The sequence below is a fragment of the Gossypium hirsutum genome, chromosome A02 (genome assembly GCF_007990345.1).
Source record: "Gossypium hirsutum isolate 1008001.06 chromosome A02, Gossypium_hirsutum_v2.1, whole genome shotgun sequence".
NCBI classification, from domain to species: Eukaryota; Viridiplantae; Streptophyta; class Magnoliopsida; order Malvales; family Malvaceae; genus Gossypium; species Gossypium hirsutum.
Window position 1 is genome coordinate 95632358 of NC_053425.1, and position 15936 is coordinate 95648293.

Below are 15936 nucleotides of genomic sequence, written 5' to 3' on the forward strand. Positions count from 1 at the left end.
CTAATTTTATTTAAGTTCATTATTAAGTTGTTAAAAAGATTATTTTTTTTCTATAATCAGGCTAAAGATTAAATTTTGGAGACATATATACACAATCTATCTTTGAGGCTATCGCCTATGATTGAACCCTATTTGGAAGATGCGAGATTCTTACACGTATCTCGTATGCTGAGGGTGTAAATTAAACTCCACACTTATCAGTATGTTGGTTAAAAAGTGGAGACTTAAGACACACACATTCCATCTTCTATGCGATGAGTGTACAATCACACTTGAGGATGTTCAATTACAACTCGGTTTACCAGTGGATGGAACAGTCATTACAATATCAGTACTTGTTGGCGATTGGAGTGGCATTTGCGAGCAACTGTTAGGCAATGTGCCAGACAAGTTTTTTGGTAGCCGGATAGAGAGGAAAACAATATCTCTATGAGAGTTTGAGTCCCTTTGAAAAAGAACAACATGCCCGAGCGTACATCCTGAGGTTAATCGAAGGTGTTCTAATGCCCGATAAATCTCGAACTCTTGTACATTTAAGGTGGCTGCTACAATTCGTCGACTTGATAGAAGCGGGCTGACTCAGTTGGGGATCAACCGTGTTGTTGACGTTGTACTGAGAGATGTATCGGGTGATACAACCACAAAAAATTAAAATTGGTGGTTGCATACTCCTTCTGCAGTCATGGGCATAGTTTTGGCTACCATTTTTACATCCCCGAGCCAACTACCTTTATACTTTCCCGCTTGTAATAAGGTAAAATTAATTCGATAATATAGTTATCATAATATTATTTCATTATTATATTTTTGAAAAAAAAATATTATTTGAATAGGTGCAACTATAGCCCGAGTTATGTGGGACTACTCGAAGAGCTCAAAGATATTCGACTACTATTAGATCAACGATCGGAAGTATTAGCATTTTTTTTAAAATTTAATTATATAATATTTATGTAAGGATTTCAAAATTAATATTAAATAGATAATAAACTTTATTATTTTGTACTATAGTTTGAATGGACACAATACTCCAGTCCGAGAATTCAACAATGCATCATGTTTGAATTCTTGGTTAATCCCAATATCTGGCATGTGAAGATCCCATTGATAGTTTATGCCACAGTGGATATGCACGAATCCGATCGAGTGATGCGACAGTTGGGGTTTAGGAAAGCTATTTTGCCGCCACCTAAAGGCATCAGATCACTGCACAAGGTCAACTTACGGGGGAGAACCGACGATGATTGACCTAAATTTCACAAGGAATATATCAACATTTGGTTGGTACGATTTCTTACCTATTCGCGAACCATTTCTCGCTTCGTAATTGGCCATCGCTCCAAAGTACATGTCATGGTTTAGACACCATAACAAGTTATATCTATTGTTGGAAGAGGTGATGGGTAGGCAACATCGTATGAGGAGGCCATAATGATCGCATCAGAATCCAAGGTTTGGAGAAGGCGCTAAGACGGGCTCATTATTGGCTCCAACCCTATAAGAGGCATTGACGACTGCACCACCTCCTGGTTAGTATGACTTGACTTATTTTGGTCCTTTCACTAACCTCGTATTTTTTACACAAGCACCACACTATGCACCACCGTACCTTGGTTCTACACCTTCTGTTGGTATGTTTTTTGCACCACCTTTGTCCCTAGCATATTACACGTCAATGCCAACAACAACATCGACGTATCCGCCACCTTCGATAATTTCACCTTATTATCCGTAATTGGTGTATGCGACACTATACACTTATACACCAATAGTGTCGTAAACACCCTCGGCATCATTGTTCTACCAATGTGGCTCATCTTAGTAACAACCTGATTGTAGAACAAAAAATATTATCTTGTAAGTGATATCTTGTTGTAGTAATCAAACATTGAAAATAAAAACATGTTTTACAATAAATATTCTTTTGAGCCAATTTATTACTCACATGTAAAACCAAATAATCGTCACATGTTTATTACCATAGTTACACATGTAGTTTTGTTAAATGTTAATCTTCCTTTAGGCCGATCAATATTAACGTAGCTTAAGTTATATGTACACAATCTTTTATATTTTAAAACAAAATAATTTCAATAATAGAGATCACTATGGCAACTTATTGTTCCAATTAAGCTGTTTTAAAATATATGTAAACAGTCAAATGTCAAAACTAAAATTTCTATTTGCTCTATAATTTCTGAAATAACCCAAAATAAAGTTATCATAATGTTACCATCAAAACCAAAAACTTTGATTTTTGACTAATTTTTTAAATACTTAAATAATGCACCATCAAGATTTCTATGATAAAAATAAAAAACTAAACTTAAAACCAAATTCCAACCACCTATATTTTCACAAATCATTAAAATAAATTTAATACAAAAATAACCATAAAACAATAATAACTGATCCACACACACATGATATTCATTTAATCGAATAACAAAAAACTTGTAGCATTTGCCATTCTACATGTATATTCTAAAACTTTACATATAAATATATAAAATAATAACTGAATTAAGATTCAATCGGTAAAATATATTAATTTTTAATTCCTATAATTAATAATTAAATATAAAAAAAACAGACTCGAGTAGGGAGGAAAAAAAAAAAGACGCGGCTAATTTTGAGTTGGGGCAGAGAACTCGGGACAGGTCATTTGTACTTGTTTTGTTTGGGCTCATTCTGGCCTGCACTATGTTATTGTTAAAAAAATGAATAAATACGCTGGGTGGTCACCCAGCTTTCAGGTAGGTTCCATTTTGGTCACTCAATTTAAACAAATTTCAATTTCATCACCAATCTTTTTATAATTTTAAATTTTATTCAAACACAGTTAAATACTTAATGGGAAGCTGATGTGAGTCTTTTTTATTGGCCTAATAATAAATTTATCCCTTTAATATTTACAAATTTTATCAATTTGATCTTAAATCTAAAAATTTAACAAATTTAGCCTTCAATGTTTACAAAATTTATCATTTAGTTCTAATTTTAAAAAATTCAATAAATTTAGCCTGAAACATTTACAAAATTGATCAATTTAATTCTAATTCTAAAAGTTGAAAAGAGGAAAAATATTTAAAAAAATTATCATTTTTGGATAAAAATAAGTTTAAGAAATATAAAAAGCATTTTTAAACTTTTATAATTAGAATTAAATTCACTTTTAAATAATTTTTATTCAAAAATGAATTTTTTTAATAAAAATGAATTTTATAGTAAGAAACTTTATACAATTTGGAAAAAAATAATAATAAAGGAAAGAAAAGGGAGTCGGAATTGGGTTGTGATATAACAAAACGCCAAAATTAAACAAATTTCAAAGCAGGGGAAATGGGTGTAGGATATATGATGAGAATATAAACCCTAGAAGAAGAGCACTTATCAAAATCATAGATTTTCAAAAGAAAAGGGAGAAAATTAAACGAATTTCAAAGCAGAGGAATGAAGATGGGATATATGATGATTACATAAACCTTAGAAGAAGAGAAATTTCAAAGCATTTTTAAAAATATTTTTATATTTTCTAAAATTGTATTTATCATTTTTTATCCAAAAATAATTTTCCCTTTTTTTAACTTTTAGAATTATAATTAAATTGATAAATTTTGTAAATGCTGAAGACTAAAATTATTGAATAGTTTAGAATTAAAACTAAATAATAAATTTTGTAATATTGAAAGCTAAATTTATTTAATTTTTAGATTTAAAACAAAATTAATAAAATGTATAAATGTTGAAGAATTAAAGTTGTTATTATCCCAATAAAATATCTATGTCTACTTTCCGTTAAATATTTAACTATGGGCAACTATAAATTGAAACGTTGATAATAAAATTAAAAGTTTTAAAAATTGAATAATTAAAATAGAAAATATCCAATAGTTAAATGATCATCCAAACAGTAAGAGAATTAAAATTTAGATTTGGATTTGGGTTGCAAAATTTTAAATTTGAAAATCATTTATAAATTTATGATTTTTAAATTTTTAAATTTTGAATTAATTCAAATTTAATGTTTGAATTATTTAAATTTAAAATTGAATTCAATCGGTTTTAAGTTTTAAAAATATATTATCAGAAATATTATAATACATGTTCGCACTTTATATGTGTTTTCACGTGGCACCTTAAAAAACTTTTAAAATCATACGTTTAGAGGCGAAGTCAGAAAATATTTTAATAGTTTATATTTTTATAATTTTTTAAAAGATTAAACCAAATTTTTATTATTTTTAAGAGGGAGCCAAAATAAAATTATACTTTTATTGATTTAAAATTTTAAAAATATTAAAGAAAATTTTTCAATTTTAAGGAGTGTAATTTACCAACACTAGTTACGCCCCTGCCTATATTACTGTTAAAACATATAGAATTTGGGACTGTTTTAACATAAACCGGAAGTAACGAATATTCACAAAAATCCAACCAATTTTTTTTTTTTTAACAAAATCCCTTTAAAGCCATACCCGTCATCGATATTGATAATATATAGCCATGGTTTCATTAATGAAACCTATCCAAAACTTGCCCTTTTTTTTAATGACACAAAATAATAAATATTTCAACAACAATTGATTTATTTATATTGGATCAGTAATGTATAATAACGGAAAATATACCAAAATTAAAATCCTTAAACTTTTGACATAAATTAAAAAAAAATTTAACATGTGTATAATTAAAACATCAAACTCATTTATTAAGTTCATAAAATCTCAAAAATAAATTAATCTAAAAATAATAATAAAATCAATTCATTCTCAATGATCCGACATGACGAGACTTTGATATCACATGTTAATACCGTAAAAAAATATTTGATATAAAACTTAACAAATCAAGATATGTCATGTCAGATAAAACGCACTTTGATCGATTGATATCTTGAATCTTGTGGTTTTAATAACACAAGTATTTTAGAGATAATGACTCTCTTTTCTGAAGATAATATATTAGAAAAGTTAAAAATATATAAATTGAGAATCATAACTTTAATATATAACTTTTGCGCATTCAATATTAGATTTATTTAATTTTTTTTATATTTTTGAATGTAGATAAAATCACTTGCGAATTAATCCATATTATTTAAATTATTTATTTCTTAGTATTGGACTACATTATTCAAGGTGACCTATTAATCATATATATTCATTTTTTATGTTATTTGTTGTGTCGTATAGTGTTTTAATTGTAACAGCCTATTTTCAGTGAAATCAGAACAATAGTTTTGAGATAAATCAGAGTTAGAAAGAAAATTTATTTTAATATTATTGCATACTCTGCATTATGATAGGAATAACGTATAAAAATTTCGTTCAGAAAATTTTACCAATTTCATGTTTAATTATAGAAAGGACCAAATTGCATAAAATGCAAAAGTTGAGTTCAATAGCTATAAGTATTAAATAGCTATGAAATTCAAAACTTGAGGTCCTTATATGGTAATTAAATAATTAAGAGAAGTTAATAGATATTTATGATGATTCATCCATGAAAATTAAAGAAAAGAAAATGACTAAATTGGAAAGTTGAAAATTAATGATGATAATTAAATTAAAAGACAAAAAAATCATATTATTATCATCTTCTTCCCCAAATTTCTATGGAAACCCTAGGAAAGAGAAAGAAAATCAAGCAAGCCTAATTGGATAAGTAATCTTTTCTTGTTTTTTTGTAATTTTTATATTTTTGAGATCGGAATAACCTAATCTAGCTATTTTGGGGATCAATTTGTAAAGTTATCAAAGTATTAAAATTTTTTCATGGATTAATATGCTGAAAATTTGAAATTTATGGTAGAAAATGAAAGGTTGTTGATAGATAAAAAAAACTTTTGTAAAGTGAATTTTGATGAAATTGTCATTTAGGGACTAAATTGTAAAGATGTAAAATTTATGGAAAATTTTTGATTTTTTTGAAATACATGAGTTGTAAATGTTATATGAAAAATTCGGTTAGGCTTGGAATAAGGATTAAATTGCATGAATTTCATTTTGCCGAGCCTAGGGACAAATTTGGAATTAATGAAAAGTATAGGGGCAAAATGGTACTTTTGCCGAAGATGTGAATTGGATTGATTTGAATGTGAAATATAATAAATTGATGATTAAATTCATTTATATAGATCCAGAAATACCAAATAAAGAGTTAGATCGAAGAAAAGAAAAAGTTTCTGATGGGTGTCGAATCCACCAAAAATAATTCCTACTAAATACTCTAAATAGTAGTAAGAGTGGTAGTAGGGTCGAGTCCACAGGGATTGGTACTCTAATCAACTTTCAAGTTTGGCTTATGAACAGAATGTCGTGTCAAGCGTCGTGCCCACGACTCAAAACGTACCAGCTGAAAAATAAGCAAATAAATAAGTAAAGCGGGGGATTTTGAAATTGATTAGAAATTAAATAATTAAAACTGCTAAGATAAATAATTAAATAAATCAGAAATTAAATTGGAATTTGCAATCAAATGTAATAAGTCTTAGCCTTAGACTCGGTAGATTCTGTGTTGAGAATCGATCCTCGAAAATTAATCTTCTCCTCCAATCGATAAGCTGGTTATAGCAGTTAAGGACATCCTAACCACCAATTCTTCCTCTAGCAGCTGGTTCTGGTACAACCTGCAAACCAACCCTTACTAATTATCTAATCGAGATACACGTGTTCCCGATTCAAGATTCCGACAGCCTTGCGTTCTGAAGAACCCAGCTTGAATTAACGGCCTCAACCGCGTGGGTAGTTTAAACTCGATCACTTCTTCCTCGATCTGTTCTCAGAAATCCAAATACAGCACGGCCGACTCGAATCTCCAACTGTAAGCAAACACGACTCCAACCCAACATGCACTTTGACTTGAAATCGAATTTAACTTTAAGGGATGATTGGTCTATCCCGATACTTAGGAAAAAAATGAATACCGATGGGACGAATTTTTTTAACACAAATTTGTATCTCACGATTTCTGACCGGAAAGAACACTGGGCTAAAGCTAAGAAGAAATGTAGTTAAGCATGAAATTGTTCATGCTTTGTGAGCTTGGAAAGGAGATTGATGATTATGGTGAAGCAATGAATGGAAAAGACTTGGAGAGCAATTAACCCAATTATGGAAAACAAACAAAAATTAGAGACAATGCTACAAAATGTAACGTAAAATTGAAGGGAAAAAATGATATTCCAATTCCAAATTGGAGAAGGAAATACAAGAGAGAGAGTAATTCAATTCCCAATTGAAATAGGAACGTAAAGACAAAGGATGATCTTTCTAAGAACTAAAAGCCCTTATTTATATACACGGGGTTTACTAAAAATAGCATAATCCTAAATTAATAAAATAAAATAAAATAAAACAAAATAATATCTTCTATTTTTAGCTTTTTACAAAGTCAAAATTTATGTTAAATCCTTGGCCTTCCCCATTTTTTTGATTTGGCCCTAACTCAACGATTTGTCTTTCAATTTGGCCCCTTTTTGCTCGTTTTTGACCAATTGCATCCTTGACAAGATTAAATCATAAAAACACCAATTAAGCAGGGATTAATTCAGAAATAAACCAAATTAAACACAAGAATTATGTAAATTAATATGTTTATCAACTCCTCTCTACTTAGCTCATGCTTGCCCTCAAGCATGTTGTTCTTTCAAACATTAAATTTATTGTACAATTTTTAAAATCGAGCCTCTTTTCGCATACATAATCAATGTAAACAACTTAGGCAAAAAATAAATAAATGCTCAAAATATAAAGTTTGATCTACAAGTGTCGTAAAATTAAAACATGTGAACTAAATAATTTCATAAAATTGAGTTTGAATCCAATAATTTGCAAGGCATTATTAATTAACCACGCATTTGAAAAATAAAATTATTGACGTGGTCGAACCTTTTTACGCGAAGTAGGATGACAACCCAAGCACCCTATCCCGGTTACTCAGTTCAAACAGTCTTCTTTTATTTATTTATTTATTATTATTATTATTTTTGAAGGCTAAGTTAGCGGAATGTTTATAAGTTATCGACTTGTCACTCGAACCTTTTGACGCGAGTTAAGATGACAACCCAAGCACTTTACCCCGGTTACTCTATCTGGTCACCTTTTCGAAACTTCACTCATAACTTGAACTTTTATTTATTTATTTATTTAAGCACAAGCAAATATAATTTTCCAAACAATCAATTTATACAAAAAACCTAGCTACATATATCAATTTTAAGACACTAATGTTGACTAATCTATACACTTGAACATTTTAATTCAAACTTTGCTCAATTGTCCAAATTAACTAAGTATGAGATTAAAGGCTCAATGTTTAAATAAACTATCGAATGAATTTAACGTAAAATTGAACACATGCAAAAGAGAGACCTGCAAAAAAAATTCATGAATATTTACCATCCATCCCCCCTACTTAACCTATGCTTGTCCTCAAGCGTATATTATATGAAATAAAAGTCAGCAGCCGAAATAAAAAGAAAAAGTTAAGAACACTCCCCATATATGTTAATAATGTGGTTGGTGTTGGGAGTAATGATTCTGCAAGATGTCGAGGATTGTGGAGACTTGGGTTTCCATTGTTCCAAGTCGAGCCTCGATTTGGATTAAATGGGCCTCTACAGTCGGAGGTTGTTCCTCTTGTTCTTGAGTAGTGAAATGCAGGCGTTGTCGAAAAACCATATTCCCACGAGCAGTCCTTGTACCTGGAGGAACAAAATAATACGCAGTAGGGGTGCTGGCAAGCAAACCCATAGAATCCAAACAATATTTATATAGGCTGTCCATATTAAAATTAGATAGGAATCAGATTGAATATTCTTAAGGTCAATGAAACCCGTGGCAATATTAAAATTAGATATCGACATCCGAAAGTCCTTTCCAAGCGACAAAAATAAATAATGTTTTGCGTTTCAACAGTCTGTAATGCAGTAGTATTGAAGCTAAATGTGGTGTAAAACTCATATATTAACTCATAATATGCATCATAGGATATGTTTGCAAAACAGCTCCAACCAATAGCATCAAAATAAGTAGTCACAACATCATGAATATTTAGCATATTAAGAGTGGTGGAATCGATTTACTTACAGACTGGGAGTGGGTGTTGTCGAATGTCGTCATATTGTGTGCGATGCTCTGGGGTCGAAAAGTATAAAAACCCTCGCAATCGTCCTTCGGTAGGAATGTTGTTGGCACGACCTCGTCTATTACGTTGACTATTTTGTGTTGGTCGAACATATTCGTCAGGCGAGGGAGGTGGACTTGAATTTTCAGCAGCGTCAGTACTGCTGTGCAGTGGTGTCGCTGGTTCACGTGTCTGTTGTCGACGACTTCGAGTAGGGGACGATCGTGTTTGGCGTTGGGCAACACGTTCTTTCGCAGAGGGGTCGACATGGTCGCCAGATGGTCGAGCCTCGTCCGAGTTACCTGCATGATATGTCAGTAAAGGTAAAGTAGATTGAGGGTTAGAGGTCGACCTTTCAGATATAGCGGAGCTACTGGCCGAGTGTTCCAGTTTGACTGGAGTCGAACGTTGTTGGCGACGTGCTCTCGTTAGTGGGGCCGTTCGTTTAGGAGGAGGTGGGGAAGATTCATCGTCGGCTATATCAACGACTGGAGGCGCGAAGAATCGATACCTATTTTGATTGAGTGAAATCGAAAAGTTGTCAGCCGTTTGGTTCTGAGTTCGGACCATGGTTTCCGTGCGAATGTCACGAGTAATTGGTTCTGCTGGTACGATGAAAGTGGATACAGTGGTGGCGCTTGGCGGAGTTGGCGGTGATCAGTGGTGGCGCAACGGTGGCGACGCGATTTTGGGTCAAATTTTTTTTATTTTTTCGAAGAATGACAGTGGGAGCTTCGGGGATGGTATCGTTCGGCAGTGGTAAGGGTGGCTTGGTGGTGGTGAAAAAGAAAATAATTAGAGGAGATGTTCCTTGTGGAGAAGAGGAGCGGTTGAGCAAGGGTAAGGGCTCCGATGGGTTATAGCATCGTTCGATGGTAGCACAACGGTAGAGAAGGCCGGAAAATAATGGTTGTAAGTGGAGGGGGAAAAATAGAAAAAAATGAAAAGGAGAAAGAAAATGGAGGGATTGAGGTTTGGGCTCGTCGACGGCGGTGGCGTGGGGTGGGTGCGACGGTGTTAGGCTGGCTATGGGGAGTGCGACGGCGACAGCGAGGTGGCTTGCTTGGGTTAGGGTTTCTTTTTGAAGTTTGAAGAAGATGAAGATGAAGGGGAAATAGATTTTGGGGATTTTTGGGTGTTTAATTTTCTTTTTCTTTTTCTCTCTTTTTTTTTCTCTTTTTTTTTTCTTTGGGTCAATTATGCCATTTGGCTCATTTCTTTTTCCTCTCTTGGGCTTGTTTTTGGTGTTGGGTTTGGGTGTTGGTATATTATGTTAGGTGTTTGATGTTGGGTAAGTGGATTGGGGGTGGGTATTGGGCTGATGGTTGGGTAGTTTGGTATTTCAGTTTAGGGTAAATGTGTTTGGTTAGGAATTTAGTGGATTTTGATTTTTTTGGGGGGGATTTTATGAAGGTTAGGAATTTTTTTTCACTATCACCAAATTAGAAAGTCGTGCCCACACCATCATCATTATCCAAGAAAATTCGTATCCTCCCTTAAGTTCCTGAAAACATCAAATGAACTAAATTAAATAAAAATTTATTTATTTACACCCTAAGTTCTACTTAAACTAAAAATTAAATAAATAAGAATAAATGCGAATGAATATGGGTTGCCTCCCAAAAAGCACTTTTTTGACGTCGTTAGCTCGACGACCCAGAAATTTATTCATCCGGCTCTTCGAGGACTAATTCCTCAACCAAGTGGACTTGAATGTTTTCGTAAAAAAGGCTTTAATTGTTGCCCGTTGACTTTGAAAATTTTTCCAGATTCTTTGCTTTTAACCTCGACTGCGCCATGTGGAAATACGTGAGTAACAATAAAAGGCCCTAACCACTTAGTCCGAAGCTTACTTGCAAAAATTCTCAATGTAGGTCATAAAGTAATACTTTTTGTCCTACCATAAATTGTTTGTGGTTTATCTTTTGGTTATGGTACGCTTTGACCTTATCTTTGTAAATTTAGGCACTCTCATATGCTTCTCGTCGAATTTCCTCAAGTTCCTAGATATTTAATTTACGTTGCTTACCTGTAGCTTCCAATTCCATGTTGTATAGTTTGACCGACCAAAACGCCTTATGTTCTAGCTCAACAGGAAGATGACACGGTTTACCAAAAATTAGTCGATAAGGAGACATACCTATGGGTCCTTTATAAGCTGTTCGGTATGCCCACAATGCATCATTAAGTCTCAAACTCCAGTCTTTTCTATCTGGCTTAACGGTCTTCTCCAAAAGCAACTTGATTTCTTGATTCGACACTTCCGTCTGACCGTTCGATTGTAGGTGATAAGCTGTAGTGACTTGTTGCACCACCCCGTATTTTTTCAAGAGTGTATCAATTACTTTGTTGTAAAAATATGTCCCTCGATTGCTGATCAAAGCTCGCAGTGTGCCAAACCTAGAAAAAATATAACTTTTTAGAAAATCGACTACTATTTTGGCATCAGCACGACGAGTGACTTTTGCTTCCACCTATTTTGACACATAGTCAATAGCAAGTAAAATATAAACGTTCCCGAATGATGAGACAAATGGGCCCATAAAATCAATGCCCCATATATCAAAAATTTCACAGACACGCACAGGGTTTAGAGGCATTTCATTTTTTTGGCTCACGTTTCCTACCTTTTGACATTTTTCGCAAGTTTTACAAAACAGATATGCGTCACAAAAAATATTTGGCCAATATAGTCCACATTCAAATACTTTATGTGCAGTTCGTTTGGGGCCAAAATGCCCACCACATGCATAAGAATGACAAAAGGATAGAATTGATTTTACCTTAATTTTAGGAACGCATCGATGAATTACCTGGTCGGAACAGTACTTCTAAAGATAGGGGTCATCCCAAATATATTGTCGAGACTCACATTTGATCTTGTCTTTTTCAGATCGCGATAGGTTAGGAGAGATCATACCTGTAGCAAGATAATTCACCATATCTGCATACCAAGGAAAAATCATCTGGGCAGCAAGTAAATTTTCATCCGGAAAATCATCTTTAAGTGGTGTTACATCCTTTGATGGAGGAATTTGGCTCAAATGGTCAGCCACCAAATTTTCACTTCCTTTTTTATCTTTTATTTCGAGATCGAACTCTTGCAAAAGTAGTGTCCACCTTATAAGTCTCAGTTTTGCTTTCTTCTTCCCGATTAGATATTTGAGGGCTACATGATCGGAAAAAACCACAATCTTAGTTCCTAATAAATATGAACGAAATTTTTCTAAGGCAAAGACTGTAGCTAGAAACTCTTTTTCAGTGGTTGAATAGTTGATTTGGGCAGCGTTCAAAGTTTTAAAGGCATAGGAGATGACGTGTGCTTCTTTCTTGATCCTTTGTCCAAGGACTTCTCTTATGCTATGGTCGCTAGCATCGTACATTATCTTGAAAGGATAAATCCAATTCGGTGGTTGAATAATAGGCACTGAAACGAGCTTATGTTTGAGCGTGTCAAATGCTTTTCTGCATGATTGGTCAAACTCGAATTCCTTGTCTTTCTGTAATAGGTTGCAGAGAGGTTGCGCAATTTTTAAAAAGTCCTTAATGAACCGTATGTAGAAACCTGTATAACCAAGGAAAGATCGAATCTCCCTCACAGTTGTGGGGTATGGTAGTGAGTTAATGATGTTGATTTTTGCTTTATCGACAGAAATTCCCTCAGCAGAAATAATATGACCTAGAACTAATCCCTTGTCTACCATAAAATGGCATTTCTCATAATTTAGAATAAGATTAAATTCTAAGCATCTTTCCAAAATTTTTGCAAGATTAGTCAGACATACCTCGAAGGACTTACCATATACAATAAAGTTGTCCATGAACACCTTGTTAATTTTCTCAATGTAGTTCGAAAATATACTTACCATGCACCTCTGAAAAGTGGCTGGTGCGTTACAGAGTCCGAACGGCATCCGTCTGTAAGCGAATATGCCAAATGGGCACGTAAACATCGTCTTCTCCTGATCCCCCGGTTGCACTAGAATTTGGAAAAACCTTGAGTAACCATCAAGACAACAATAGTGAGACTTTCCAGCTAAACATTCTAACATCTGGTCAATAAAAAGAAGTGGAGAGTGATCTTTCCGTGTTAAGGAATTCAACTTCCTATAATGCAGACTCTCTACCCGTTTTGGACCCGAGTGGGAACCATCTCACCTGCCGAATTCTCAACTACGGTTACACCGGTCTTTTTTGGTACTACGTGGACTAGGCTAACCCAATTACTGTCAAATATGGGGTAGATCATCCTGGCATCAAGTAGCTTCTGAACCTCTTCTCTCACCACTTCCATCATAGGCGGGTTGAGACGCCTTTGAGCCTCTCTTTTAAGTACAGCATTATCCACCACTTGAATTTTGTGCATGCAAGTCGAGGGGCTTAACCCCTTAATTTCAGCTACTGTCCATCTAATTACCTCTTTATAGTCCCTAAGGACTCGTATCAAGTTTTCTTCTTCTATCCTCGAGAGTTTACTCGAGATTATCACTAGTAGTGTATTTCCTTCACCGAGAAAAGCATACTTCAAGTGGCTTGGGAGTGATTTGAGTTTCAACTCCGGAGCCTACAAAATAGATGGTACGAACTTAGTCTGTGATGGAGTTAATTCAAGAAATTTACCTGGGTTCCTCCATTGTTATGCCTCCATATGAGCCACTGTTTCATGAACCGAATCTTCAAAGTTTATCCATTCCTCCAGTTCCTTAATGGCATCAAAGTCCAGACTTTTGCATAGAACGGTTCGTAATTCATCCTCGTCATAATATTCTAAACATAATTCAGTTAAGAGATCAATTATATCAATATTAGGAACATTAGAAATCAGGTTAGGACGGTTCATGGCCTCATAGACATTGAATTTCACCACCTCTCCATCGAACTCCATAGTGAGTATCCCACTTCGTACATCAATTTTTGTTTGAGCGGTACTCAAAATTGGTCTCCCGAGAAGTGTGTCAAATAAATTGGCTGAATTTTCATCCTCCATGTTGATAATGTAGAAGTCTGCAGGAAATATTAACTCGTTTACCTTGACAAGAACGTCCTCTAATACTCCCTCCGGATGTACCACAGATTTATCTGCAAGCTAGATTATCACACCAGTTTCCTTTAAAGGACCCGCGTTAAGTAGTTTATAAATTGAAAAAGGCATAACATTAATTGATGCACCTAAGTCACACATTGCTTTTTTAATACCAACACTACCTATTTTATAGGATATGAAAAACATACCTTGGTCCTTACATTTGGGCGGTATTTTCTGTTGCAGAACGACAGAGACATTTTCTTCGACACTTACCTTTTCATTTCCCAAAAGTTTCCTTTTACTCATACATAATTCTTTTAGGAATTTTACGTATCGTGGGATCAGCTTAATTGCATCGAGAAGAGGTATGTTGATTTCCACCTTTCGAAAGGTGTCGAGGATCTCCTTCTCGTCTCGCTCCTTCCTGTATTGAACTAGTCTTTCGGGAAACGGAGGTGGTACTGCGAACGACTTTTGTGGTACCGATTCTACTGGAGCCTCTGTGTCAAGTTTCTCCCTATCTTGACTAGTGTCATGGGCGCGACTAGTGTCGTGGCCGCGACTTGTGTCAAGTACGGGCACCAAAACCTTCCCACTCCTTAATGTCATAGCGCTTGCATTGTGTCGAGGATTTGGCTCAGTCTGGGATGGCAGCTTACCTTGGGACTCCAAACGGCTAACCATGAGCGCGAGTTTGCTCACTTGCTTATCCAATTCCTGCAAATGCATGTCAGTTTTTTGTTGGAATTTCTCAGTACTGTTGGCTAACTTTTCCACTATGGCTTCCAAAGATAACTTTGAAGGTGGTATTTGTTGATTCTACGGTGGCCTCTATTGGTATGGTTGATTGAATTGCGGATTCGTCCCATAGCAGAGATTCAGGTGATCTTTCCACCCTACATTATACGAGTTTGAGTAGGGGTCATATCGCCTTTAAGGTGGTCCTGAAAAGTTTTCGACAGCATTCGCTTGTTCCGCCGAATCCTCTTGTAAAATAGGACATGAGTTCGTCGGGTGATTTGGCTTTGCGCAAATTTCGCATAACCGTGATGGGCCTATTTTATCTGAAAGTAAAGTTTGAACAACATTAGTCAGCTTATCAATCTTGTCTTCTAGAGATAAAGAACTTAACCCATGAACCCGTCTCGTGGGTTCTGTAATCGGTCGGAATTGTTGAGAGTTGGCAGCCATGTTTGAAATCAACTCTCTCGCTCTTTGAGGCGTCATATTGACTAGTGCTCCTCCACTTGCAGCATCTATCATTTTCATTTCCATTGGGAGTAATCCCTTATAAAAATACTGCAAGAGTGACTGTTCAGTCAATCCATGTTGTGGGCAGCTCGCATATAACTTTTTGTATCGCTCCCAGTAATCGTAGAGCTATTTAGTGTCCTTCTGACGGATTCTTACGATGTCCCTCCTTAGTTCGGCTGCTCGGGCTGCAGGGAAGACCCTGTCAAGAAACAAATGAGACATGTCAAACCACATGTTGACAGATTCCGAAGGCAAATAAAATAGCCACTCTCTAGCAGAGTCAGCCAATGAGAACGGAAAAGCACGAAGTTTGATTTGGTCTTCTGTTACTCCCTAAGGCTTCATGCTTATGCACACCATATGGAACTCCTTAAGGTGGGTGTGCGAATTTTCATTTTGTAGTCCACGAAAAGTGGGCAATAGGTGGATCAAACCCGACTTTAGCTCAAACAGCATTCCTCCTGCCGGATAGGTTATACATAAGGGCTATTGTTCATCCGGTGCCGTTGTGAGCTGGCGTATAGTTT

At 34.7% G+C, this 15936-nt stretch overlaps 1 protein-coding gene across 1 annotated transcript; it reads right to left on the bottom strand.

The window, feature by feature from the left end:
- Positions 1-13765: 13765 nt before the first annotated feature.
- Positions 13766-14884, bottom strand: LOC107952345 (uncharacterized). Its single transcript, XM_016887605.1, has 2 exons — positions 14362-14884; positions 13766-14208 (listed from the first exon to the last, which is right to left on the bottom strand). The coding sequence occupies exons 1-2, from the start codon at positions 14882-14884 to the stop codon at positions 13766-13768; spliced, it is 966 nt and encodes a 321-aa protein (XP_016743094.1).
- Between the last annotated feature and the right edge of the window lie 1052 nt (positions 14885-15936).

Bases quoted from the DNA above. Each gene is read 5' to 3' on its own strand.
- LOC107952345 (XM_016887605.1), bottom strand. From the start codon at position 14,884: ATGCATTTGCAGGAATTGGATAAGCAAGTGAGCAAACTCGCGCTCATG. The intron at 14,209-14,361 runs GTATGTTTTTCA...TCTAGCTTGCAG, and splicing joins GCCCAAATGTAAGGACCAAG to ATAAATCTGTGGTACATCCG.